General features: G+C 41.5%; 1 protein-coding gene across 1 annotated transcript in view; it reads right to left on the bottom strand.

The window, feature by feature from the left end:
- bmp6 (bone morphogenetic protein 6) overlaps positions 1-22,602 on the bottom strand; it is a 68,488-nt gene extending 45,886 nt beyond the window's left edge. The window contains exon 1 of the mRNA XM_022198944.2: positions 21,386-22,602. Coding sequence (XP_022054636.1) covers positions 21,386-21,794 — 409 coding nt within the window. The 5' untranslated portion in view covers positions 21,795-22,602. The remainder of the gene's footprint in view (positions 1-21,385) is intronic.
- Positions 22,603-26,090: the final 3,488 nt, after the last annotated feature.

The following is a 26,090-nucleotide window of genomic DNA, read 5'->3' as shown; positions in this document are numbered from 1 at the left end:
ATGTATTACTCCTATTACCCGCAATGCACCACAGTTACTGAAAGAATGACAGAAGGAAAGTGAATGAGGGAAACAAATGAGGATTTTAAAAACTAGACACTCTCACAAACACCCTTCAATTAAATATTTGCACACCAAGAACTTGTCAACATTGTTAAAGACGTTGCGGATGGCTAAACCAATAAAAAATGTTCTGAATGTCCAAGGCATGAGAGGAATCCATCTGTGTTTATGTAATTACAGCCCATAATCTGTCTGGTTTTTCTCTTAGTCTTGATGGTTTCTGAGGACAGATCAGATATGTCCACGTCTTCTATTTATCGTTAATTTCTCCATCTAATTAAAGGTTTGGCCCGTTGGATTGACTTTCTCGGGAAACTGTTGCACTTGGTACAATCACAACTATTCGGCAATGACCACTATTTCATTTAAAAGGAAAACATCTCATTAAGTGGAAATCTTTATGCTGTAAACACCAGTCTTTCTTAAGAGGCTAAAACCAGATTTTATGCCTCAAACTCTTCAACCTTTGGCATTGATGCAGTGTGGAGATAAAACACCGAGGCAGCTGTTTGACTTTTGCAGCCTTCACTGCATTCACTCTGCAGCAGAGTGAGCGGCCCGAGGTGTCGCCACAATGCTTGGCTTCCGCCGGGAGCTGCTTTTGCCTTCTGCTGAGTTTTTTTTTGCTTCTTTGTAGTGCGGCAGCTGGCAGAGCAGCTCCTGGGGTTGAGGTACGGATGAAGGGGCTGGAGGTCCGCCGGGAGTCGTCATCGGCTTTAAGCGAGGGCATGTGAATGTGTGCGCGTCTTTGGAGACCCATCCTGTGCTCTGATCTTCTCCCCTGACCCTGCATCAAAGCCGACACACTGAGCGCCGCAGGACCAGCCAAGGGCCACTGACAGGAGCGAGAGTTTATGTCCAGTGCATGTAGGCACACAAACACACACACACCCCTAGACATTTCTTGGAAAGGGCTTCCACGCATGCAAGCAAAGTAATTACACGCATATGGGTACCGACATATACACGAGTATGCATGAAAATGTAAAAACCGCCTTATGGGATACATGAGAAAACAAGGACGAAAGGCTTTACACGTAAACTCCCACCCACACGTGCACACACAGTCGCAGAGGTCAGCGGTGTGAGAACCGAGGGCCGGCCAGCAGCATCCGTCCATAGCGAGGATATGAGGCAGTCAGACCAGCCCATTTGTAGCCTGTCAAGCCCCATTAGCAAACACAGAACAGCAGCCAACAGCTCCGGCCTGTGTGTCTAGCACAGATCAGCAAAGTGATTTTAGCACGTTACTGTTTACTGATTGCTGTTATGTGTTCCTGACGGACAGCCGAGAACAGCCAAGAGATGTGTTCAGTGCTCAGTGGGCCAGCGTAATATTTCAAGTAAAAGCAGTGGTGAGCAAGACTTTTTAATTGGTTTCATACACAAATATCTGTTTAGGATCATTTCCTTGGTAAAAAAAAAAAAAAAATCCTCAAAGTGAAGTTGTTGGTGAGACTTCATACCTATTCCATTTCTAACATCTTTTTATGTCTGTGACAGAGAAAACAAAACATATTTGATTTTATTCGCTGTATTGCTGTTCTCCACGTACACAATGTGCATTTGAATAGTCAAAAAAGTTACATCCTATGTTCCTAAAGATATTCCCATGATCTCAATAAAAAATAAATAAAGTCAAACAAAGACGTGGATGAGAATTCATGAGGACATAGGACAATACAACTGCAACGCTGTGAGAGTCTGACTGCACTTCCACTCGGCTATGTAATGAAGCGACCAACCTGTTGTCAACTGCAGTCAACCATTAATGCTGCGTCACTTTGAATGGTGTTGTGAGGAATTTTGGGATAGCATTATAGCTTTTCCTCTAATAAAGGAGAAACTTTCCAAAGCAAAAAAGGCTATTTTGACCTCTAGCTAGTTATCGTATTAAAGTAAAAACATAATGTTAGTGGTTACACAGCAAATATCTCACCTATAAATGATGCATATGGGTTCTGTAAAGCGTCTTGACACAATTTGACCTGTAATTGGCACTATATAAGTAAAATTGAATTGAATTAAATCATAGTTTGAATGTACTGTTAATGTCGTAGTGGGTGCATATGAATCCCTCCTCAAGTCTCATGTCATAATCAGCTTCAGATGTAGTATTTAGTTTCTATGTTTACTCAAGTTATTCATAGCAGAATGACACCCTGCCTTCATGTCACTGGACATTTACATTTCAACCTTAAAGACTTTCATAATTCAGATTTGAGAAGTGGAATGCAAAATGCAGATGCAGGTTTAGAACCAAACGTAGCCCTAACATTAAAAATTATATTATATTCAGACTGAAGCTGAACAATTAATTGATGCAATTAGCAAATCACAACAGCTGCAGTTTAGGATCTATGTTTTGCTAACTCTCGTCAGTGGTTTAACAAATTCATACCATCCTCCTGGTGTAAAAGTCTCTCTTTGATGTATTACACAGTGAATACCGAACTGAAGCTCAACTTTTAAAACAATTATAATAATAAATCCAAGTGCAACATCTGCCTGAAAAATCACAATTAAATATTTCCCCCAAATGGTTCGGTCTTAAATCAGCCCACAAAAAGTGCAAACAGTACAATCTAATACAGCACTTCCTGAGAGCCTAACAATTCAGATCGCACACACACAGACAGACACACACGTTCATCAGTGGCCTGAATATCCAGGCTGCTCTTCTTCCATTACCTCCCACAGGTTACACTACATAATGACCTCACTGGACAGGCATCCCCAGGAACAAAGGCCCCATTTGAACCATATAATCACATTTTTCTGCAGCCATCATCTTCCATATAATCCCTGAAAAACCATTTGGGTTTTTCTAAAGACCCATCCAAAACCATGACACATAATGTCAGGCGTACCGTCCCAGGACACACACAAACACACACAAGCTCACACGTATCCACAGAGGCCGAGCATTTGAATTTGGTTCCCACTACTCCGAGCTCCATCACCGCTGCGCTGCATTCCATACGGGATGATAAAATGAAGTCTGGATACACATCTATCTTTTGTCGTTTTGAGATTTTCAGCCGGCGCACAATGTGTGTGGGTTTTTGTGTGTGTGAGTGTATGCCTAACCTCGAGGGTAGGTGGATAATTTGCTGTAATTGCTCCTCTGCTGGGGCTTTGCTAACAGATAGATATCCGAGGTATGACTGTTGGACTGTGTAGTATCAGTATTTTCCATCAATGTACTGACAGCTGAGTGGTAGCAGCCTCAGACTCAGCTCTCTGTTGAGTCTCCAGATGGCCTGCAGGTAGCTGGATATGTCATACCTGTGTGTCAATAGGAGATTTTATTCCATCTCTTCAAGAGCTATTACTCAGGATTAAAACATGGGACCAGTAGCTCAGATGCAGGGGGCATTTGAACCACAAGGGCATGAGAATGTTCGTGTTGTTCTGTTCTTGTTAGGCTCCTAAGGTACAGACACAAGGTAACGCTATAAGAACAGGTACCACAAAATAACATAAGACTGGGTAAGATAACACAATTTAAAGTAATGTAAAGGAACATAAGATTAGCAGCATAACATAATCTGACAAGTACGGATGGAATTAAATTTTACTTCCACTTTTGCAACTCGAATCTGTCATAAGACTGCATTTAAAATCATCACAACACCATTTATTATCACATCTGTAATAACACTATTTGCAAAGGGCATGCAACAGAATTCAAGCCCTGATAGGGTTACGGTTAAACCTCAGTTATACTCCCTTGCTGATGCACACAGCTGCGGAGACTACGGCCTCATAGTTGTTTTAAATTACACTGTCTTCTAGTCTGCTTTGAGGACATGGGCGTCCATGTGCAGCATGTCAGCGGCTACATATTTGCGCATGCACACCACCACTAAGGATGCATACGACTGATCTTGTCGCCAAGCAAATTTTGGGCCGAGCGTGGATGCATCTGGTTTTACTCTCATGGACTTGGGTAGAAGTTGACATCACTTGGATTCTAGTGTACCCTCACATACACGGATATTTAAAAGTTTAACACTGGTCTCAGGCATTTGGGTGTTTGAATGACAGTAAAGCATGAAAAGGTGTACCAAAAGGTGTTATACTTTTCGAAGAATTAGGGCTGCACCTCATGCAAAATTATTTCAAAAACAAAATAAGATTGTATTAAAGTGATCTGATACTTTAGATGCTGTTTTTAGCCACAGAAATTTTGCATTTCTGAGGCATCCTGCATTGTAAACTCCAATGGAAATGTAAAAAGCAACAAACGCTAAAGTCGCACATATTTGGCGGAGAGTTACTTTGCCCAGTTTATATTAGAAAACTATTTGTTTTTAGACAATATATTGAAGATTAAAAGCAGCACTAGATTGGGTGAATATGAGGTCAGGTTCAGCAGTCACGTTTAGGGTGTCCCTGGTTCACAGAGAGTTTTGCAAGCATTTCTTGCAAATGTTCACAAATGCGTCCCACTTCACAAAAGATTGCTTGCAAATTCCAAATAAATTTGCAAGTCCTACAGGGTTTTCGTATTCTAATCCTCGAACTGGAAATATGGTTTGTGCTGTGCTAAAATTTCAGTTAGCAAACTTGATAAGACCCGAGTTTGAAGTTGAGATGAGGGACCTCACAGGATTAACAAGCCCAAAGTGTGTTTGTAAGGAAGAAGCCTCTTGAGTTCATGCACATATTTGACCTTTACACCAATAATTTTTGCACAGCATTTGTGTCTGTTTGAACACTTACAGCTCTAAATGGCCACAGACAAATACTCATTGATATTAATGGCCAGTTCCCCTAAAGTCCCTGTAAAAACAAGTGTTCGTTTCATTGGACACCAATTCGAGCCAATGAGCTGTCAACAAAAGACGCTGCAACATCTTTTTCACATTTATAAGGAAATTCCATGAAATCAGAACAGAAACGAGCTGGAAAATAAACAAGGCCAATTCTTTCTTTTTTTTCCACTTTATGGGATGTTAATAAAAATGTAATTCTACAGTAGAGCAGCTGTCACAACAGCCTCTGGTCCGACTAATGGTGGCCTACACTTCACTTAAACTCAGATCAGCGGTCTTCACACAAGACTGGGGGCTTTGGATGCAAGCGCCACATGCCTTTTCGAATCTTCAGTGGTGGACGGAGAGCTACACATAGATGGGACAAATCCAAGTTCAATAAAAAGCCACTTCATATCTGCACTTCTGCAACATGCAAAAATAGGGATCCTGTCCTTCCATTTTGGTCACAGCTTGGTAGATGTACTTGATGTAGAAAAACTGGAAAAAATAATAGACTCACGTTGCTTGTCTTTGATTAAAAGCACAAGATTTCTTCTGGGGTTTGGTTTATGAGTCCATTTCACTCACTCGCCAACATCTTGTTCTCTTTGGGGGCCGATTTGGCAGAAAAACTACTGGTCGTTTCCTTTCGACATGAACAAGAAAATAAACTCAACCAAACACTGTACTCATAAACAAAACCGGTGACACAAAACACTTTGCCGTCTAACGTATGTGACTAACAACAACAATCCCTAACCAGAGTGATTAATCTTGCAATACACTACACAAGAAAAGATACACTGTTTAGAGTTGGTCATATTGTCAGGATTTGTCCTTTCGTTGCCATAAGATACAGGGGAAAACATTCGGGTGGCCTGGAGAGGAAGGTTTGTATGAGTGCACGAAACACTGCTACAAATCCATCAGCGATTTTTGAAAATAAAGATATTTTTGGCTGTTGCTTGGTCACGAAATGAAATCCCAGAATGGAGGGCAACAGGTGGACCCATAATAGTTTCTAAGGTACCATTAAAGTCAATATTTATTGGGGGATTCGGTGACCTTCGCAAACGGGGAGTCTGATCATTTGGAAAAAAAAATAAAAGAAGCCTCTGATCTTCTTCCTTCTTCCTGCGTGAATCTCCATCAATTGATGTTTGGCTCTATTTCCTCAGCGATTTATATGACTGATGAGGGCTACTTACTGCCTTCCTCTTGGTCGTGACCACAGGCCCTCTCAGAAATGGCTCCCTCAGCTGCTTTAGAAAATCGTCCGCCATCGAGCGCTAAGTGAATATTCCATAAACAGAGACGCACTCTCGCGGTTTTTGATGGACCCGTTTTCAGCAAAAACAAAATATCCCTGTGGGTTTGACTTTTTACCAGGCCTCATTTTATTTATGTTATGTCAATATGGGGATGATGGTCGTCGAGAATCCCCTTTCACTGGCTTGTCACGGTTTGTGGGAAACCATCTGAGGACTAATCACACAGCCCCGTGTCTGTGTATTTGGTTGTCTTCTTAGGTATACTACTGTGTGTAGTCTGTGTTTTCATTATTTTCAGGTTCCTTGATGGGTAAATTGTATGACTGCTTCTCTATGTGTGTCTTTATTTGTCTGTGGCTCCATGAAAGTGCAGCAGGACAGGCAAAAAAAAGAGGCCTGCTATAGTGATCTGCTGTTAAAGTCTGCTTTTGGGCAGCAGGTGTGCATGTGTGTGAGCATGTACATGTGTGTGTGCCGGGCTTATGCCGGTCTGGTCCCAGATTTAGAGGAGGAAGCCAGTGTCAGGACTGAGAGATGGATCTCTCCTGAGGGATCCGATAAATAAGGAAAAAATATCTTTGAAAAAGGGAAACACAGCTGTTTCCAAAGGAGAAGTCAAAATATTGGTGGCTTTGCATTCCACAGCCGCAAGGTAGAAGGAAAGCTCACTGTTTCCCCTCTCCCTCTACGAACACCTACCTTCCTCTTCCTCTCCACACATCTTTTCTTCCCCCTCTTCCATTATATCTCCCTATCCTTGCCTCTCCGTCTGCCTTCCACTCTCTCTGTCATGAAGACAGTCGAACCTCAGTGTGATTCCCTTTGGAAAGTCCGCGGTGACCACAACGCATTTCAGCGGCTTAGAGTCAGAGCATATGATCCACTGATAAATCAGTCTGGGCCGGCTACAATCTCCCCCCTGGGCTGACTTACATGTAAGACCTACTGCTTGTTTTACACACAGGCACAGCTCCAAAAACAGCGACGGTAACTAGATACCTGGATATTCAAAAAGCAGGTGAGCCTTGAGGAAAATCAGGAGAAAAATAATCAAGGTTTCTAATAATACATCTGTCCACGATGTCAGCACAGTGTTGGTGAAATGAAAGTGTAGAAAACTTTGGCTTTCTGCAAGTTATCTGACTTCTCATTGAAAGCTAGAAATGCACATCTTAAGTGCTTTTTAAAATGACATTGAGTTATTTCAGCAGAATGGTCGGACCAAGTGGGAACGACTCCATTAAACACAATTAACTAAATGCCGTGATATAAACAGGAGGTTAATACGGTTATGAATGCTTCTGAACAAATCATTAAAGCATTGAGTGGAAAATATAACATCTAAAGAGTAAATCTTCTTGCTTTAGCTCAAGAGATTTGCTCAAGGTCAAACTTTTATATTGTGCAAAGTACTGAAAGGTGGTGGATGCATTAGCAGAGAAGAAAATCTTATTGCAAAGTGGGACAGCCAACGATATTAGTGTGTGTTTAGGACTTCTAAATGAATTCTGCAAACATTTGTCAGACTAAATGAGCAATGATTTACTGATCAGTTTTAACGTTTCATTGTGGGAGTTCATAACAGTCTGCAGATGTGCAGACTAACAGCCCCAGATAAAAAATGCAGCCCGTCATTAGGTTTAAAACACTTTAGAGGAAATTAAACAGTTGTGCAGAGTCACTTTTCAAGATCCTGTGCACCAGACAAATAATCATTATTTAAATGAGTGTTATGAGTGAAGCTTTGCCAGTTTAAACTGCAATTATCTATTATGAGCTATCTCATATAATTAGTGTCTGATACATTTTGAGTAAACATGCTTTATTATATAATGTCCAGAATGAGGAGATATTTGCTCAATTTGACAGTTTGAGTTGAGTCACTGACTTTACCTTTAATTTGAAAAGGCAGCAGAATTTTCTCATATAAAACTTCAAACTAGACACACCTTGTAATAAAGAGGAATTATCCTTTAAGATGGCAACTTTGACTATCTGAAAGACAGCCAACTCTCTCACAGTTCTTCTTTTCATTTATCTGAGGAATGCGGCGTGATCTAGCTTCAATCTGTTACATAAACAAAACAATTACGCTATTTAATCAGCTGAACAACCCCATCTCGCAAAAATTACACTCTGATACAACTCAACTGCTTTTTTTTATTTACATTTTGACAGAAGAATGTCTTTTTTCCCCAAAAGGTAAGTTGTGGGAAACACTTGGACAAGAGTCTACAGCAGGACTTTCACCCAGGAGGCTTGGGTTTCATGGTCCATGTGGGACTTTAGATATCATAGTTTGGGTTAAAATATGACCATTTTACAACATGTTTAAAGCTTCTCCAGCTATATAATTGGTTGGTTTAGAAGGAGCAACAGTAAAGTAAAAAAACGTACAGACATGTTCAAGAGAAATGTATTTGTGACACAGAAAATACATTTCCCTCAAAATTCAACTGAGAATGTAGTGTAGCTGCAAAAAAATACAGTTTTTAGGAAGCAGGGCTGAGCGGAAAGTTCTCACTCAGATTTTCACTGAAATGTAGTGAAAAATTCACGGAGCTCAGTCTATCCATGCATTATTCTGTCTATATGGAGGTAACATAACAGATAACGGGAAAAGAGCAAAAAGTTAATGATGAAAAAGACTGAGCACAGATTTGTCTCATAAACTGAATGAAGAAACGTAATTTTCTGTTAATTAGATGAAAGCATGTACACAAAACCAGCTGATCAGTTCCTGCAGTGCGAGTGTGTATAGAACTATTCTGACCATACTAACTATATTATATAAAAATTAATAAATGGGGGGGCTTCTTCTTGGAAAGGATTCATACTTCACTTTCAAACGGTCAGTCAGATAAGGTATCCAGGAGACTGGCTGCTTGGAGGTGTGGAAAGTGTCCGTACAGGAGGAAGGACTGGGCAGAGTTTCCCCTGCACATCCTCAGTGATAAGATCCTTTAATCCCAACTGCCTCACGGCACTGGGAGTGGATGCATTTCTGTTATCGGTGGCCTCAACTGGGAGTCAAACCTCTGACATCTTCACATACTCGTGCACTGTTGTACCCGCTGAGATATGAATAGAACCATCATTTTTCAGCTTCTTTCTTTCTCACCAGACTGTTTTTACAGTTGCATTACCTCCTAACGCTCTCTCCTCTTTGTATTTACTTATTTCTCTTTCTCTAATGATGCCTCGAGTTACAAGATGTAGATTAGACTTTAAAATGATGTGCACGTTATTCCCTGATAAAAACAGTATGCACATCTCACTTCTCTTCCTCCTTTGTAGCCTTTCTCTCATCTCACTCTTCCTCCCTGCCTCCCTCCATCCCTCCCATCTCCGACTGTTTTCCTGTCAGTATCATGTTTGGAAAGTCAGCCCGTGGGTCAGCCTAGGGCTCGTAAATTTGTCAGCGGCACCACGGCAGAAAGGGAGGCTACTTGCCCAGGAGGGTCAGGAGCATTTGCGCTCACATGGGGCCCTTTTCTCGCTGCGGACCCAAAGTTGTTGTTTCAGGCACGTCCTCTTTAGAGAGACGGCCAGCCTGGGAACATGTGAGGGGCCGAGGGGTGCAGCTTTCTCTGTGCCACCACTGTGTGATGGACACTTCTTGTATAACAAAGTGGGGCTCCTGCTTGTCTAACAAGTACATTCAAATACACTCCAATTATCAGTGTAGACACACAAACAGACTCACATATGTCTGTATTTGTGCAGTGAGAACTGGCAGGAGTGATCGACTGCATTCATCCTTTGACCCTTGACCCTAACCTTGAAGGAAAACTCCACCCAAACACACTTACCACTGTTAAATAAATAGCTGTTGTTGATTTACTTTACATTTCCTTGTCCATTGTGTACTGAAGGAGTCTATTTTTCTAAGTTGTAAAAATAAATGTCCAACGACAATATATTTCAGCACAGGTGCAGTAAGATTTGTTGCCTTATTTTTGTTTTCTCATCAACATCCCACTCAACGCGACAGGTTCATAACCATTCAGGAAGTTCTTGAAAAGCATTCTGGAAAATGGGGTAAATCACTGAAGTATAAACAAGTCGGTTATGGGTCAGTTATTCATCAACAAAAGTAAATTACAGTTCAACAAATGATAAAATCTGAGAGCTAAATGCTAATGTCTAAATGCGAGCATGTCCCCAGTGACACTGGTGAGAAGCTAGTGTTAGGGAGGTATGAAGTCTAACATGTTCACTACTTTAGTTTAGCGTGTGAATATGCTAACATTGTAGTCCTGTGATAGACTGGTGACCTGTCCAGGGTGTCTGCTGCCTTCACCATAAGTCAGCAGGTACAAACTAGAGCCCTCCCATGATGGATGAATGGATGGACTGATGGATGGATATTTGTAATAAATCTAAGAAATACACAGATAGGTTTAAATTTGATTGGATTCTAGAACATAATGAGAAGTCAGGGGATATGAAAGTTACTAAACTAGATCCTAAAGGAATCCTGAAGTGTACCATTACTCAACAATTAAATCTTGCTACTCCTGCTAGTTGTTTACCTAATTATGAGCATTTTTTAAAAATGATGATGTCACTTTTTTAAGGAAAAATGCTATTCAGCCCAACTTGTCCTATGTGAAAAAGGATGGAAAGGTTTACAAAGCCATTGCAAAGGCCAATGACAGCATTCTTGAATCCTAAAACATTCTAGAATCTTGTTGAATTACAACATCTGACAATTCTACAACATTCTAGTATCCTGGTAAATGACGACATTCTAGAATCCAACAACACTGTAGAATCTTGGTGCATGATGACATTCTAAAGTCTAACAACATTCTAGAATCTTGGCCAAGACAACATTCTATAATCTTACAATTTTCTAGAATGTTGGCTTGGGACACCATTCTAGAATCCTACAAGACTCTTGAATCTTGGTGTGTGGTGACATTCTCTAATCTTAGAACACTGTTGAGTTTTGGCCTAAGACAGCATTCTAGAATTGTGATGTATGAAGACATTCTAGAATCTTACAGCATTCAAGAGTGTTGGCCTCAAACAACATTATCAAACCCACAACTCTCTAGAATCTTACACCATTCTAGAATGTTGGCCGAGGACAACATTCTAGCTTTGTTAATGAAAGACAAAGATAACTCAAGAAAACACAAAATGCAGTTTTTAACGTACACTAACGTCTGGATGTTGCAAACCAGCAAAGTGGAACTTCGGACATATGATATCTCGTAAATCCAGGGCAGCTTGGCAGGATTTTGGTTAAAAATAAATAAAAACAAAGTCGCATGCAGGCTGTGTTGAATAAACCAGCATGTAAACCCTCAAACTGTAATGCTTTTCTACACTTTCACACTTTTCAGTATCATTTAAGCTACGATTCAGTTATTGAAGAATGTGATTGATGGTTTTGAGTGCTTTGTAGCCCTATAAGGTACAGTCAATTCCAGCCATTTTCAGTACAAAAAAATCGCTAATATTTTATTTGTAAATAAAAATATGACGAGAAATACAGGGAATATTGAACGCGCATCGCGAGGTGCATTTCCTCGAAAACGACCTATTCGTGGAGTATATACCGAGTTCAAGACATGTTTTGGACAAAATATTTTACTGCCTTGTTTCGTCTGGATGTCCAAGGTTGGATTATGGCCGTTTTTTGTGGAATATTTTCATCTGTGTGTAATAATGAACCCGGAAATGTGAGTCGCGCTGTGTGCGTTAAAGCCGTGTATAGAGAACGGATGGATGGATATTTGTTTTTTGTCGGACAAATGTGTTTATATTACCCGCTGTGGTAATCACATCTGAAAGTGGTTTATACCGGCGGATTCATGAGAATCTAATCTATCATCGAGTTTGCAGCGAAATACTTTAGCGCATCTCAAAGCGGACCTTAATGGGTTAATTAACTGCACATACTATTTTTAGGATAAATTTAACCCTGTTAGTGAATTGTGCTCAATGTTGAACATTTTTTAACAAATGTCAGACTGGTCTAAATGTGAACTTCTGTTGAATTCATTAGGAAAATAGTCATTATGAAGACACCTAATATACTCCAAACCAAAGCATGTGAAGCTCCTGCTGATGCTGTAGGAAAAGTCAGAGGATCAACAAAATGAGTAGGACTCATCCTCTGGAGATCATGACTGCCTTCATGAAATTTCCCAGCAATCCGTCAGTAGGGGTTTAGGACCAAAAGTGGTAGACACACTGACTGACAAACCACTAGCATGGATATAAAGGATCCCACCATATTTCTACTTGTCCTGGCAATGAAATAACTACAAATTGCAAATAAAAACAAAGGCATGTATGTACTCATAAATGTGTTGATGCAGCCTCCAAAAAACAGACCCACGTACACACACCACCCTCCCTCTGCTCCTTCAAGGTCACCACAGGCTTTAAATCACTTTACGTCTGTCCTACAGTTTCTCACCCTTCAAGCATTCTCTGCTTGTGCCGTTTTTCTTTCCCTCCTTTGTCTCTCTTGCTTTTCCTTTTCATTGATCGGAGATTAAACCCCGCAGGTTTCCTGGTGGCTTCACAGAAGAATGTGATAGGAGGAATGTTTACCGTGACATTAACGCCATTCCTGTCGGCCGCGGTCATCTCCATTACCAGAACGAGCCTCTCTGGCAGCAAATTATGAGGTCACTATGGTAATGATTGGGCTTTACTGGGCACACAAGGACGCACTGAGGCGGAGTTCAGCAGTTCACAGGTTCGCAACCTTTTTTAACACTGAAATTCCAAAGACATACCAGCCAAGTGTTTACAAGAAAGTTGTGTCCTGTAGTATGTCGTGTATCATCTAATGCATCGCCATGGAGTCATCATGAAGATTCAAACGATGTCAGGGAAAGAATCATTTGAGAAATAAAAATATATCTGATTGAGTAAAATTGAAGTGAAAAAAAGTACTATTAATAAGTATTATTCCTCCTAAACTTCTAAAATGACAATATGTAGTCAAGAGTGTGGATAAAAGGCAAATACTTGGTGTTAGAAAAGGAAATGTGAAGTGTACAGATTTAAGAAATTACATCGTGTCTTCATTAAAGGCACAGCATGAGCAGGATGTTAGCATCAGCTGCTCAAGTTCTTCATGCCTATCTGCACAAGAGGCGTACAGGCACAGAACTGAAGAGTAAGTCAGCAGTGTTTTCAAAAGAGCTCAGAGTCTAAAACACAATGACCGTAGATACACATATGAGATTCTAGAAAACAGACTTGAAGTGTAAAATGCATTTTGGGTTTGTCACGTGTGCAGCAGTCTGCATTTTCAATGGCATCAGGACTGAAAATGCATTGACACAACCTTTCTAGGTTTTATTTCTAACAAATATGATTCATGTTTTTTTTTTCACCATCATGGACGGGTGGACTTTGCGCCAACGTTTCAGATAATGACGGCTGGAGCAGTGTAAGACTCAGTTAAGTGTAAATGCTTCCAAAGATTCAAAGTTTCAAAAGCATGGGAGTCCTTCAAATTATGACAAAAGAAAAAAGATGGTTTTGTACAATGTGCAAGATTCCAGAACATAGAACACCACCACCAGCACAGTGCATGAGTACCTGAACAGACACGGGTGCTGCTCTGGAAGATGCAGATTAATTTGTTGGAGATAAATTAATAACTTAGATTAATTAGATTTAGATAAATTCACAAATCCATAAAGTAGTCACTAATCGATAGAAAAAGAGTATGAATGTATGTGATCAGCTGAAAACTGCAGCTGAACTGCTTGCATGGTTTACTACTACAATAAAGCAGTGTTTCCTGAACTTGCTAAAGCCAGAACACCAGGGCGTAAAGACTTATTTTTATGGCACACATTTGTTTCCTCCCACTATATGTAACTCATAAAGATGATGATTACTGGGAAGTAGGTTACAGTTAGATTATCCTGCAGTTTGTTCTTACAGCCACTCCAAGTCTTATCACATACACATAAACTCAAACACTGACAGCAGTTGATTTTTTACTTTCAGCAGAATAGATTTAGTGGTTTTGGTTTGATTTGTAGTAAAAAAAAAAAAAAACCTCAGAAAGCAGGGAAAATACACGAATCAAAACAAAGAAAAACTTTGTTTTCTCATATCATACTGTTTCTGTCTCTTTACTTCACAGACTTGAGTGATACAAACACAACGTTACGCACGCACAAACACTAATTCCTGGTTAATGATCTCCTCTGTGTGGCCTCCTCAAAGACACTTAAACACAAGACAAAGGCTGACAGTTTTACAACCCTTTTAGCAGGAGAGATAATTAAAAATGCACACACACCCTTTCTTCTTTCCTTCCCCTTGTTTTAAGAACAAACCCACACACTCAGATGCACATGTACCAAAACAAGGGCTTACAACAATCACTAAACATGCAGGACTATGAAAGACAAGGGGCCACAACACCAACCAAATGTATGACAGTTTATAATAATTATTAGACATGGTGAAACAGAAAAAAAGGGGCAAACAAATACAGACAGATGTGGAGAAAATAACAGATGTGTTCGAAGCAGCTAAAGCTTGCCCTCACCGTCCTCAAGGCATGACAGAGCAAACAGAGCAAATTCCTCCATGCCTGCACCCAGAGGTGATAAATGAGAGCAGTGAGCCCTAATCAGATGTTCCGCCAGGGTTATCGACTCCGTTCGATAGATCGTTACCAGCAGGGAGTGCGCTGCACTTCAGCTCCTTATCTCATCACACTCCTCCATCCCACGACGCTATCGCTCTGAACTGGAATGTCCAACGAAGACATGAGGAGTGATGGGAGGAGGAAGGCAGGCAGAAAGAGAGTAAGAAAAAAAACATGGCAAGACGTGTAATCTCCGTACTTAGCCCCAATCTCTGCTGCCATCTCGTCAAGTTGAAGAGCTATGGCGTGAGAGCGAGAGATATGATCAGGGTGGGTGGGCGAGGAGGTGCAGGAGGGTGTATGGAGGGGCGTTAGAGCCGTGTGTGTGACAGAGATGACTTGACTTTAAGTGTAAATGGAAAGCTTTCTTATAAATGCTTCTCTGCTGACCTTGAGGTTGACCAACTCTGTTTGCACATCTCCATTTATGAACACACCGGCAGAAAAGAACAGTCTTCCTTTAACAGAAGCACACTCACACACAAGAGTAGGAAAGCAAAAACTCCGTACGTTCTTTAAAGATGTACAACAGAGTTGTTCTGCAACACCTCATCTTCTGTGACAGACATAAAGCCCGACTGGAAAAGACATAATCTGGTTACCCAGAGATGTTTCCCCCATCAACCCTGTTTGTTTCTTGAGGCAGCTGTGTGTTTTGCCAGTGAGCTTGACAACCAATACAATCCAAACATGAGAAAAAGGAAGCACTTTAAAACACTGAAACTCAGTAAGTATAATTATTTGTATATCTTGGGCCATTCTTCAATATCATTGCGAGTTCAAGTGAATTTGTAGCGGCAGTGAAAGATCTGATACTGTAAACAGATGAAAACAAACACAGAGGTCTGTAGTTTGTTAATGTAATTTTTCTCACCATTGCAGGAAAGTTTTAACTGCCAAGTTTATGTCTCAGAAAAGATCCTTTATTCTGCTGTAGCATTTCTTGAATTCCTTGCTTAACTTTTGGCTAATGCTGTTTACGGTATTCCTAAAGTTGAGGTGAAGTGACGGGTGGTCCTCTGTTCTGGTTTCCGAGGCTGTGCAGGAAGTGTTTCAAGACGATTTAGTGAAAATTTTCCAAAGCTACTTTCTGCTTCAAACAATTGACTCTTTGATCGAAGCCAACTAATTATTTGATCATGCTGGGGCTTTGGGACACGTTTCGCTGCAAAGGAAATGGCTTACCTGGGCTTAGGTGCTGAGAAATGCAGCCAGGCATCATAAGACAAGGAAAACAGCTATTTAATAAGGGCACTTCATTTCTGAATAAGCCCAGGGCTGTCTGGACCCGGCTAATCTCCCCAAAACCCACTTCTTAAAACTTTCTGCCGTTTTTGCCTTTAAAGTGTGGGTGGTAGGTTGGTAGAAAGCTTGGCTGTTGACTTAGGCAGGAGGGCTAGTGACAGCTCAGCTATAGCCACGCAACGGGGTGTGCAGAGATGGAAGGGAGAGAGGGAAAGAACAAAATGAGGCTAGCAGTGATGACAGACAAGTGCACAATAGCGTAAAATAATAAAAAATAATATTTAAGCTACGGGGGAAAAGACATGCAATTTCACTTTCCAGACACTGGAAAGAAGCCAAGTCTAAGTGCAACCAGGAGGCACTGGAGACGGAATGAAGTCTGTCTTTTTCAAACCACCTTGGGAGATGGTCTGAGACACATTCCAGCCAGATGTTATACAAGGTGCAAATGCATCTGTTTCTTCAGGATGCATACCAAATGTGTATTTTTTTCCAAGCTTTGCTACAACGGTGAGCAGTCTGCATTGAAAAGTACCCAATAACAGCATCTATCCCCTGTGATTGTGGCAACTTAACAACCTTGAAATCACACTGAAATTGGCCACTGTTCTCCCTGCTACAAATAAAGCATTTATGTGATCAGATATAAATGTGAGAACTTTTTATAACTATTTTCAAACTATATTACATCTCCTCATCTCTCTGGCTTTCATTTTTGAGTGTGGTCTCTCTAAACAGTATGTCTAAAATGTTGGAACGGGTTCACAATGGCTGCTCAGTGGGTTAGTGGTTAGCACTTTCGCCTTGCAGCAAGAAGATCCCTGGTTCGAATCCCGGGGTGGGCCTGGGATCTTTCTGCATGGAGTTTGCATGTTCTCCCTGAGCATGCGTGGGTTTTCTCCGGGTACTCCGGCTTCCTCCCACAGTCCAAAAACATGCTGAGGTTAATTGAGTACTCTAAATTGCCCATAGGTGTGAATGTGAGTGTGATTGTTTGTCTGTATATGTAGCCCTGTGACAGACTGGTGACCTGTCCTGGGTGTCCCCTGCCTTCGCCCGAGACAGCTGGGATAGACTCCAGCACCCCCTGCGACCCTAATGAGGATAAAGCGGTGTATAGAGGATGGATGGTTCACAATGATCATATTTTGGCCTTCGTTTGCATTTAGAAGACCTAAACCAACCTCCTATTTATGCTTTACCATTTATTGCATCTTGGGGAGATTGAATAGGTAAGTGTAAATGTGCTTGTGAGGCATTCAAGGCATATTAAAATGCTATTTTCAAACCACTTCGGGAGGTAAGTTGAGATGCATTTTATCCAGATGGTGAAAAAGAGTGAATGCATTCATCTCATATATATTTTTTACTGCTCCGAAGTGTCAGTGCATAAATCAGATTTGCGATCTGGCTGATGAAGAAGAACATTTATGGCTGGACGTAAATTAATTTTATCTGGGTTTTTGCAGATAGGAGACTCTTGAGATAACAAGTGTAAATTGGTTCTTCGAAAAGAAAGCAGTCCAAGGAGAAGATGGGGGAGGAATAATCTCACCCTTGAAAGTGAAAAGGTGTTTAAAAATTCTAGGAAAAGTCATAATGTGTTTGTGTAGTGTCAGAAATAATCTGGGGGGAAAAATTAGTGGTAGCTTGGTAGACAACCTGTTGAAAGTAAACGTAAACTTTAAATGAAAGGTGGAGCTATTGCAAATTATTTTTGCTAACATTTCATTTCAGTTGCTCATAGCAAACAGAGTGACTTGGAATAGTTATAAAAGTTATTCCTTAGCAGTAATTTTGGTAACAAGTCCGGTAGAGTAGCATCAGCATCAACAAACAGACATCAATGTGCTATTTAAATACTCTGAGCAATAAAATGCAACTTCTCGTCTTTGTAGTCAATGTTTTTTTTTGTAGCCCATGCACATAAACACACCAAAAGTCAGAAGAACGACTTCCCAACTCCATCCTTCTCATCCGAGCAGCACGTGAATGTGCTATAAAACAGTCCCCAAAGACCGTCAATGGATTTTCCTGGATTATTATGGGATATTTCCCCTCGTACCTCCCAGGAGACAAACAGAGGGATGGGAGAGCAAACAACCAACGGGAGCTTTGGCTACCCTCTACATGCGAGCCAAGCTTGGCGAGGCCTCCGCACCTGTCTGTCTGGCTGGCACGGCAGAGCTCTGGTGCAGTAAACTCATCAGAGTTAAATGCAGATGACACAGGAACAACATTTGGAGTTCCTGTTCTGCAACCCATGAAACCAGAAGCATTTCTGTGCATCTTTGACTCACCAAAACCACAAGGTAACAGCTTAACCACAAAAACCAAACCTGATAGGAATAGCACATTTTCCCCTGCTGGCTATTCTAGCCCTCACTGTGGCTGTGGATATTTGTACAGCAATATGTCACCCCTCATTAATTGAGTGAGCATTGACTTGTTGTATTTGTTTTCCACTGGGATTCAACCTCACTATCAGTCACTTACTCCACAATATATTACCTTGTGAAAGATTTATAGGAGGTTTGTTACCAGAGACAGCAGATGAAAAGGGAAGGTCATCATTTTTCCACTTAATATGTCTAAACAAGTGTTCTCGTTAAACCTGAATATGGAAAAGATTCATAACTACACACAAAGATGGCTCTTAGACGGACTTCAAGGTTGCAAAATTTAGTATACAAGCTAGTCTTTCAAATAGATTTGCATGCAAAGATGATAACAGTTTCCTCTTTAAAGCAAAACTGAAGAATCGCCTGATGTCAAACGCAAAGTTCTGCTAAAATCTGCATCAAACAAGCATGTACAGGCCCTAACTCTAAGTTAACAGTAATCAGTGCCATTACCTGAGGACCCTGCTGAGATTTAGGACATGTTCGGAGCTGCACGGAGTCACACAGCATGAGTCATACAGCACACAGTGTCACTTCACTAGACCTCAGTGGAAAGCAGGACGTCCGCAAGGCAAACAGTGATGAACGTGCTATTCTAGGAATGAAGATGAAAAAGGAGCTGGAAAATGTGCTTCTACTCCCGCAATTTGAAGTTTTCCACAACTTGCTCTGCTTATATTTTTTTTCTAAGTTTTTTTTTTGTCCAACGGGTCATTCTGAACGAGTGATGAAAGCAAACGAGAACGGATGACTGAACGAGAAGTCTTCATGAATCATTCAGAGGGGGATGAAGAGGCATATGGTTTGCAGAGAGTGCATTTGAGACTGGATGTAACGCAGGGGCTCTTAAATCTAGCAGTGCCCCAAGAGGAAACCCGCAGAAAATGAGCTGTCTATCTGTGCTACTGCCACAGCTGGCTGTGAAAGACATCAGTTTAAACCCGAGTTTAAATCACTGCCATTGTTTCTTTTGCTTGGGTTCAGTTTGGAGTTTGACATTTGCCTATCTACACATAGGGAGGATTTACAAATATAGGCAGGTGAGTCCAGTTTTAAATCAGGTCCTCAGTGTAAACAGAGTCTCTGTCATTTTTGATTTGACAGACTATCTTGTTTTGGTGTCTTTCAGTGAACAATATTTGTGAAATAAGGAGCTCAGTCTTTCCTGCGTTGGAAGATCTAGCTCTGTATTCTTCAAATGGTTTCAGACAGATTGTTTGGCTTCTTCCCTTTTCTTCCTTTCATTTATCTTATTTCTAATTTGTAGTTTCACTCAGGCCACACATGATATCCAGATTTTTGGGGCTACTTTTGAAACAAGCAGGACCACCCAGAAGTGTTTCAGGCCCCTTTCTTCTACAGCTCGATAAGTGGCTCCACACAAATCGCTCCAATCGAGCAAAAAGACGCATTAAAAACTAATCGGATGGCGATGACACACGGTAGTCGTGCAAGGCCTTATTTGCAAAGCAGATGGAAAGCCTTGGCCTGTCCAACATTAATTACAATCACATTCGGGGAGGAAGCCGTCCCTCCTCCAGGGCGGTTAGGACTCTGTGTACGGCTGGAGGAGATGGCAACCTAATCCCCTGGTCACCGCAGAAATCTGAGGGAATCGTCAAAAGATGCACAGGACGTGATTAATCAAAGTGGAGAGCCAGATGTGCAACAACACAGGAGTATGAACCCAAACTTACACAGCAAAGGAGCACCAAAACCACAGACACACAAACACCAGGCCGCCACCATCACACTCCCCCACAGAAGCCAACAGAGGGGCTTCGATATTTGAGCCCCAAACGACAGCCTCCTTCTGTCTGAATATCTGGTTTTCATCACTACATGTTGCAACACCAATACTCAGAGGACCAATAAGGAGAGAAGCATTTTCTAACTGCGCCGCTCCAACCTAATTCTCCTCTTCATTTGTTGTATTGAGTGACTGTTAAATGGTTTATAAAGGTGAGGGGTACAAATATTTAAAGGACCTCTTGTTTCAGGAGAAGCTGAAGTCAGAAGAAAAAAAAACATGAGACTGCATTCTTCAGCAGTGATACATTCCCACTGCTCACATGGCCAGAATATGACAATAGCCTTAGTTCCCAAGAAGCCTGACAATCAATCTGGATTTAAACCCTCTTATCCAGCAGCGTCTGACTCTGGCAGCGCCTCTGTTTATCTTTAGGCGCTCTGTTTAGAGTCTCCCAGTAAACACTGGAGCTGCTAATGGAAGGAAGGGCTTTGAGCTTTTATGTTCCAAACTCGTTATGATTAAAGTGTCCCTCTTTATCATCACTGGAGCTAATTAGAGGCAAATCTGCTTGGGAAACACAAACAATGCGACGCAATTTACGCACAGAAACCGCAACTTGCTGCATTGGAGGTCAACGGCAGGAATAGCCCTTTATACACAAATACCAGCGGTGGTGGTTGATGGTTTGCTGAGGATACTAGGTTCATGTTCCACGCAAACGGCATAAATCATGAAGCAGATTGCACAGCAGGACTGACCACAGAATTTCGGTCTCATAAATGAGGCGAGGAGGGCGAATCTGCCCGGAGAGAGGACGTGTAACAATAAATTACGGCGAAACAATACAGATCTCATCAGTTTTTCGAACCACAAAGGAGATGAGTGACTTATGTGCCCTGAATGCGGTTCACACAGTGGGGTAGTTCATGATCCTTAGTGTGCGTAACGGTGCGTCCGCTGTGCGCAGTGACCTGTGCTGAGCGATGGGAGCGGGGCAGCTACAGGTGTACAGGTCCGATGTGGAAACAGGGTAGATAGATAAAATAGAAAATGGAAATAATATGTCAATAAATCAGTGTTATTTAAGAATCCTTTCTGCCCCGTTTGTTTCATCTCATCTCACCCTTCCTTGCAACACCTGTTCACCATTTTCTGAATCATTTTCTGCAATTCTGCTAAAACCACCTCACGTAAGTCACAATTACGCACGAAAAATTAACAGCAAAATAAAATAAGTAACTCACCTAAATTAACGAAGCTCATCACCATATCTGCATCATTCAGAAAGGCAGTTTCTTGATACGTTGCCAGAGGAGGGCTCTGGGTCGTCCGCATGGACTGATACCGGTCCAGCATCCCTTCCACTTGGCTTTTCTCTTCGCTAGATATCGTGTTGTATAAGTCCAACATGAAAAGTGGAGCGGAGTTGTACTTTCCGTGCGACAAATGCGGTCTCGGTCTGTGCGGCAGTCCCAGGATGGACAGGATCTCCTTCTGCATCTCCCTCTTCTCGTGCGTCCGCAGCCGCCGGTGGATGAACCCAGGGTGCACCTCGTTGTTTCCATCCAGTGAATAATTACTCCCCGCGACCGTCATCGTGCAGTAATAAGCGCTCCACCACAATCCAACCAAGGCAAGCCAGCAGCCGGTCATGTTGTTGTCCCGCTGTGCTCTCCGGAGTCCCAAGTGTGCCTGGCTTGGAGCTTCAGTCGCCGAAATCCCGAATGCAAAACGCGCGTATTGGTAACCAAAGTCCGTCGGGGCGCGCTGGTATGTGCTGAACCACGGATCAAAAGCAGAAAAAGAGTCGTGTATCAAGCCATTTGAAATACTCCCTAAAGCAAAATGCGCATAATAGTGTCGCTCCTGCTTTCATTTCTGATTCCCGTAGCGCGCTTTGCTGCTTCAGGATAAAGTGCAGCATGTGAAACTTTATTCTGAGCGCTCCGGTAAGTCGGTCAGAAGACACCGTTTGATGCGACATCCACCAGGAAAACAAGAAAAACTCCTCTGATAGAAGCCATTTTAACTTGAGTGGATGTTTTCTTTACTCTCCAAGATGTGTGACTTTCCAAAAGCTGCGCACTGACAAAAGGCGTCCTTCAGCTGCTCTCAGTGACGGTCCCCTGCTCCTACAGGCTGTGTGAGAGTCTAACAGGAATCAGCAGGTTGCAGTCCATAATATGCGTGCGTGCGCGTGTGAGTGTGTGTGTGTGTCCAGAAACCGCCCACTCCGTGCGCACTTAACCAGAGGTGGAGCTCTTTAAGCTACAAGGACAAGTCTAACATCATATTTCCATATTTTGTTCGCTGCGGAATAACTGCTGTCTGTTCTAATAAACTCGTCAAGTTAAGTCTTCCCTGCTTTTGTGTTACTCCTAATGCGCCTGGATCCTTTCACAAGTTGTGTCACACCACTTCATCCGAACCTACTTCTTCATATGTGTTGTCAAGAGCAATGTTGGATCACATCTATAAACACACTGACCAGCTGCAGGTCGGTGGAACTGTCCAATCAGCTGTGATGGCGCATGGATCACACATTTACGCATCCAGAAATGAGATGTATGTCTGCTCCCTCACAGCTGAGTGAATGTCCAGTTGAGGCACGACCCCTGACGATGGAGAGGGAAACAGCAAGTACGCGCCTGAAGAGGAGAGGAGGGTGAAAGCTGAAACTGGCTACATGATGGGGCTTCATCTTCCTGTTATTGCCGCAGACAAATTGCGCAATGGCTGTTTTGTCTGAGATGAACACTTGGAAAATAGAGACCGTAAGTGTTTGGACAGTTGCGCATTTTTTGTACTTCTGGATCTGTGCTTTTCACATTCAGTTTGACATAAAACAGTGGTGATGACATATTTGTGTCAAGTCTCAGCTTTAGTTTGAGGACAGAGTTCACAGTTTAGTGGTTAAGGGAAAAGGATGAAGTAAAACAAAATCATCCTATTTAATGCTTTGAAGGTAAAATATGCAGTCAATGGCAGCCTAAAGTGTTCAACCCACAGATATCAGCAGATACATTTCCCGGTGATGCTCTCCCAGGCTTCAAAGCAGTCACATTCTCTGTCATTTGTTTGGTCTTTAGGAAATTGCAAATCTTCTCTTTAAAAGCCTCACTTCCTGTATGTTTAGCATCCAGCTGAGTGCAATCCAGTAAGTATTTATCTGAATCTGACCAAACACAATGCTCCAGTGTACCTATTCATTCATCCTGCAGCTTTTGTCAGCAGTGACATCATCAGTTTACCTGTTTTACTAGCAGCTACACCACTGTTCAAAGGTTTGGGGTCACACAGACAATTTCATGTTTTCCGTGAAAACTCACATTTTCATTCATGTGCTAACACAACTGCACAAGGGTTTTCTAATCATCAGTTAGCCTTCCAACACCATTAGCTAACACAATGTAGCATTAGAACACAGGAGTGATGGTTGCTGGAAATGTTCCTCTGTACCCCTATGGAGATATTCCATTAAAAATCAGTCATTTCCAGCTAGAATAGTCATTTATCACATTTACAATGTCTACACTGTATTTCTGATTAATTAAATGTCGTCTTCACTGAAAAAAAAATGCTTTTCTTTCAAAAATAAGGACATTTCTAAGTGAGACTTTTGAATGGTAGTGTATGGTAGTGAATGGTAGTGTTTCATGACAAAACAAGCATCACCATGTTTGTGAGATAACGTGGTGCTTTGGGCCGTGAACTTCTTCCATCGTTTTAGTATAGTTTATCCTTTTGCACATTTCAAGTTGTTTCCATTACTTACTATGTAACCTTGCACATTCCTAATAATATAATATTTCTAATACTCGTAGAATTCCTTGCTTTTGCTGCCTTTGCTGGTGATGTTATTCCACTTCAATTCACCAAAAAAAAAAGGTAACATCTGATCATCTCATTTCTTATCTCGTTTTTTTCTGTGCACACGTATTTAACCTTTTGGTCCTCTGGGGTCAAAAATAACCACACCTGGTTTGACTGATATTTAAAGCGTACAGTATAAATCTGTGTTACACTTTTAGTCTTACTTCAGTCCAAACCATTGCCACATTTTTTTCCCCTTCATTTTGGAATTTAGGGCCATCTGACGGTGCAAATTTGGTCAAGAAATTTTATTTTATTTTTTTCAGATATTCAACCAACCATGAAACCTTCATTTTTCCTAAGAAGCTTTTTTTCCCCTCCCCTTGGGTTTGGCAACAACAGCAGCTTTTAAAATGCACTGAAATGCTGCACTTGAATTGTTTTCATCCTCCTTTTACAGATTTCGAGATGTTTACTGTTGTGCACCAAAACACCATCAAATTCCTTGTATGCAAAAACATACTTGGCAATAAAACTTCATCTGATTCTGACAGTGGTTGATTTTTTAGTCCACATAACTTTCGAGCCAATGTTTTTTTCTTCTCTCGCAAGGTCACATCTTTGCTCGTCATATTTACCGACAACTGCACCTCGATCCAAATGGCAGCTCTCCATAAAGTCCGTCTATGTGTGAGCGTTTCAGCAAAAAAGTCCAATTACTGTTGAACCCTTACATAATAAACCTACTCAAGCTGAGACTGAGCACTCTAATGTAACAGGCAAAAAACATGCAACTGTCAAAACACTTAGAGTCTGGACAGTGCATGCAGTACTTCAATGCTCGACTACAGGTTTGGGAATATGTAAAGTATGACATGTGGTCCTGCAGAGTACAGCTGAGCCTCAATGTGAGCTGAAACAAAATTCCTTAAAATCTTTATTGCCTGTCTTTTCCTCCCGTCACTCCTCTCACCCTAACCTGTGTTATGTCTTCACGGTCCCTTCAGAGTGCGATGGTTCTGGTGATAAGGCCCGAAGGTGTCCATATCTCTGCGCGTCTCTGCTACTGCTGCTGCCAGAGCCTATCTTATCTGTATGTGAAGAGTGAGAACCAGCATCAAAGCAGCACATACCACCACACACGCACCCCCACACACAAACATCCACTGCTGGGTAGCTTCAAGACTAAATACGACATATCGCTATGGAACGGCTGAAATGAAATGTCAAATTAGGGCAGTGGTGTTGATTTTGTCATCATTTGATAAATCCTACGTCCAGTTTTGTTTAATTTTTAGATTTTAAAAGCTTTTTGTGGTCTAGAGGTAGAAGTCATGTCAGCACAGTGTGAAAAAACTCAAAACCTTTTTGAGATAAAATTCTATGTGTGCCTAGATATGTGATTGAAGACTTGACTGAGTGATCTAACCTCGACTGAAGACACTCTTGGATGTAACTTACCAGCTTTCTCAGCTTTTCTTGGGACACAGTTTCCATTTCTAAAGAATGGCTGCCTATTCTAGATTACAACATTCAGCGGTTAAGATGAGTTGACGCAAAAAGATAGTTCTTTCCCTGGAAATAATTTGATGAACGGTGAGATTTTTCGAGATGCTTCTTTGGCTGCAGTTCTAAACATAGAAACAGGAAAATTGCTGCTTTTTGGATAAAACTATGGAAGGAAATGGGTCATTTTTACCGCCTCGTGTGAGTCAGCTCCTAGTAACAAACAGCACAGAATCCATGCTTTAAACACTTCATGGGCCATTAATCTCAGGCATGTGTCACATTAAACAAACATTACCCAGTTCACAAGAAGCGATTCACAGTTTTCTCGGTGCTCTCCAGCGCTATCACGGCGACACAGCGATAAACAAAGTGCACAGACTGACAATGATTTTAAAAAGCACTTAAATGCTTCTATAATTACTTGACAATGATCAAATGTGCAAATACACGTGTGTGTGTGTGTGTGTGTGTGTGTGTGTGTGTGTGTGTGTGCATGTCCCTCGAGGCAGAGCAGGTGATGTGTGTGTGTGCTGGGTGTATTGGAAGCAGAGGGAGGAGGAAACATTAAACAGAAGTTCTGTGTCCTGTCATCACACTGTCTAGACAGGACACCTCCTAGACCTAATG

Source organism: Acanthochromis polyacanthus, chromosome 20, assembly GCF_021347895.1.
Source record: "Acanthochromis polyacanthus isolate Apoly-LR-REF ecotype Palm Island chromosome 20, KAUST_Apoly_ChrSc, whole genome shotgun sequence".
NCBI lineage: Eukaryota > Metazoa > Chordata > Actinopteri > Pomacentridae > Acanthochromis > Acanthochromis polyacanthus.
The sequence above is the reverse complement of the archived record's forward strand: the minus strand, read 5'-3'. Positions and strand labels throughout refer to the sequence as shown.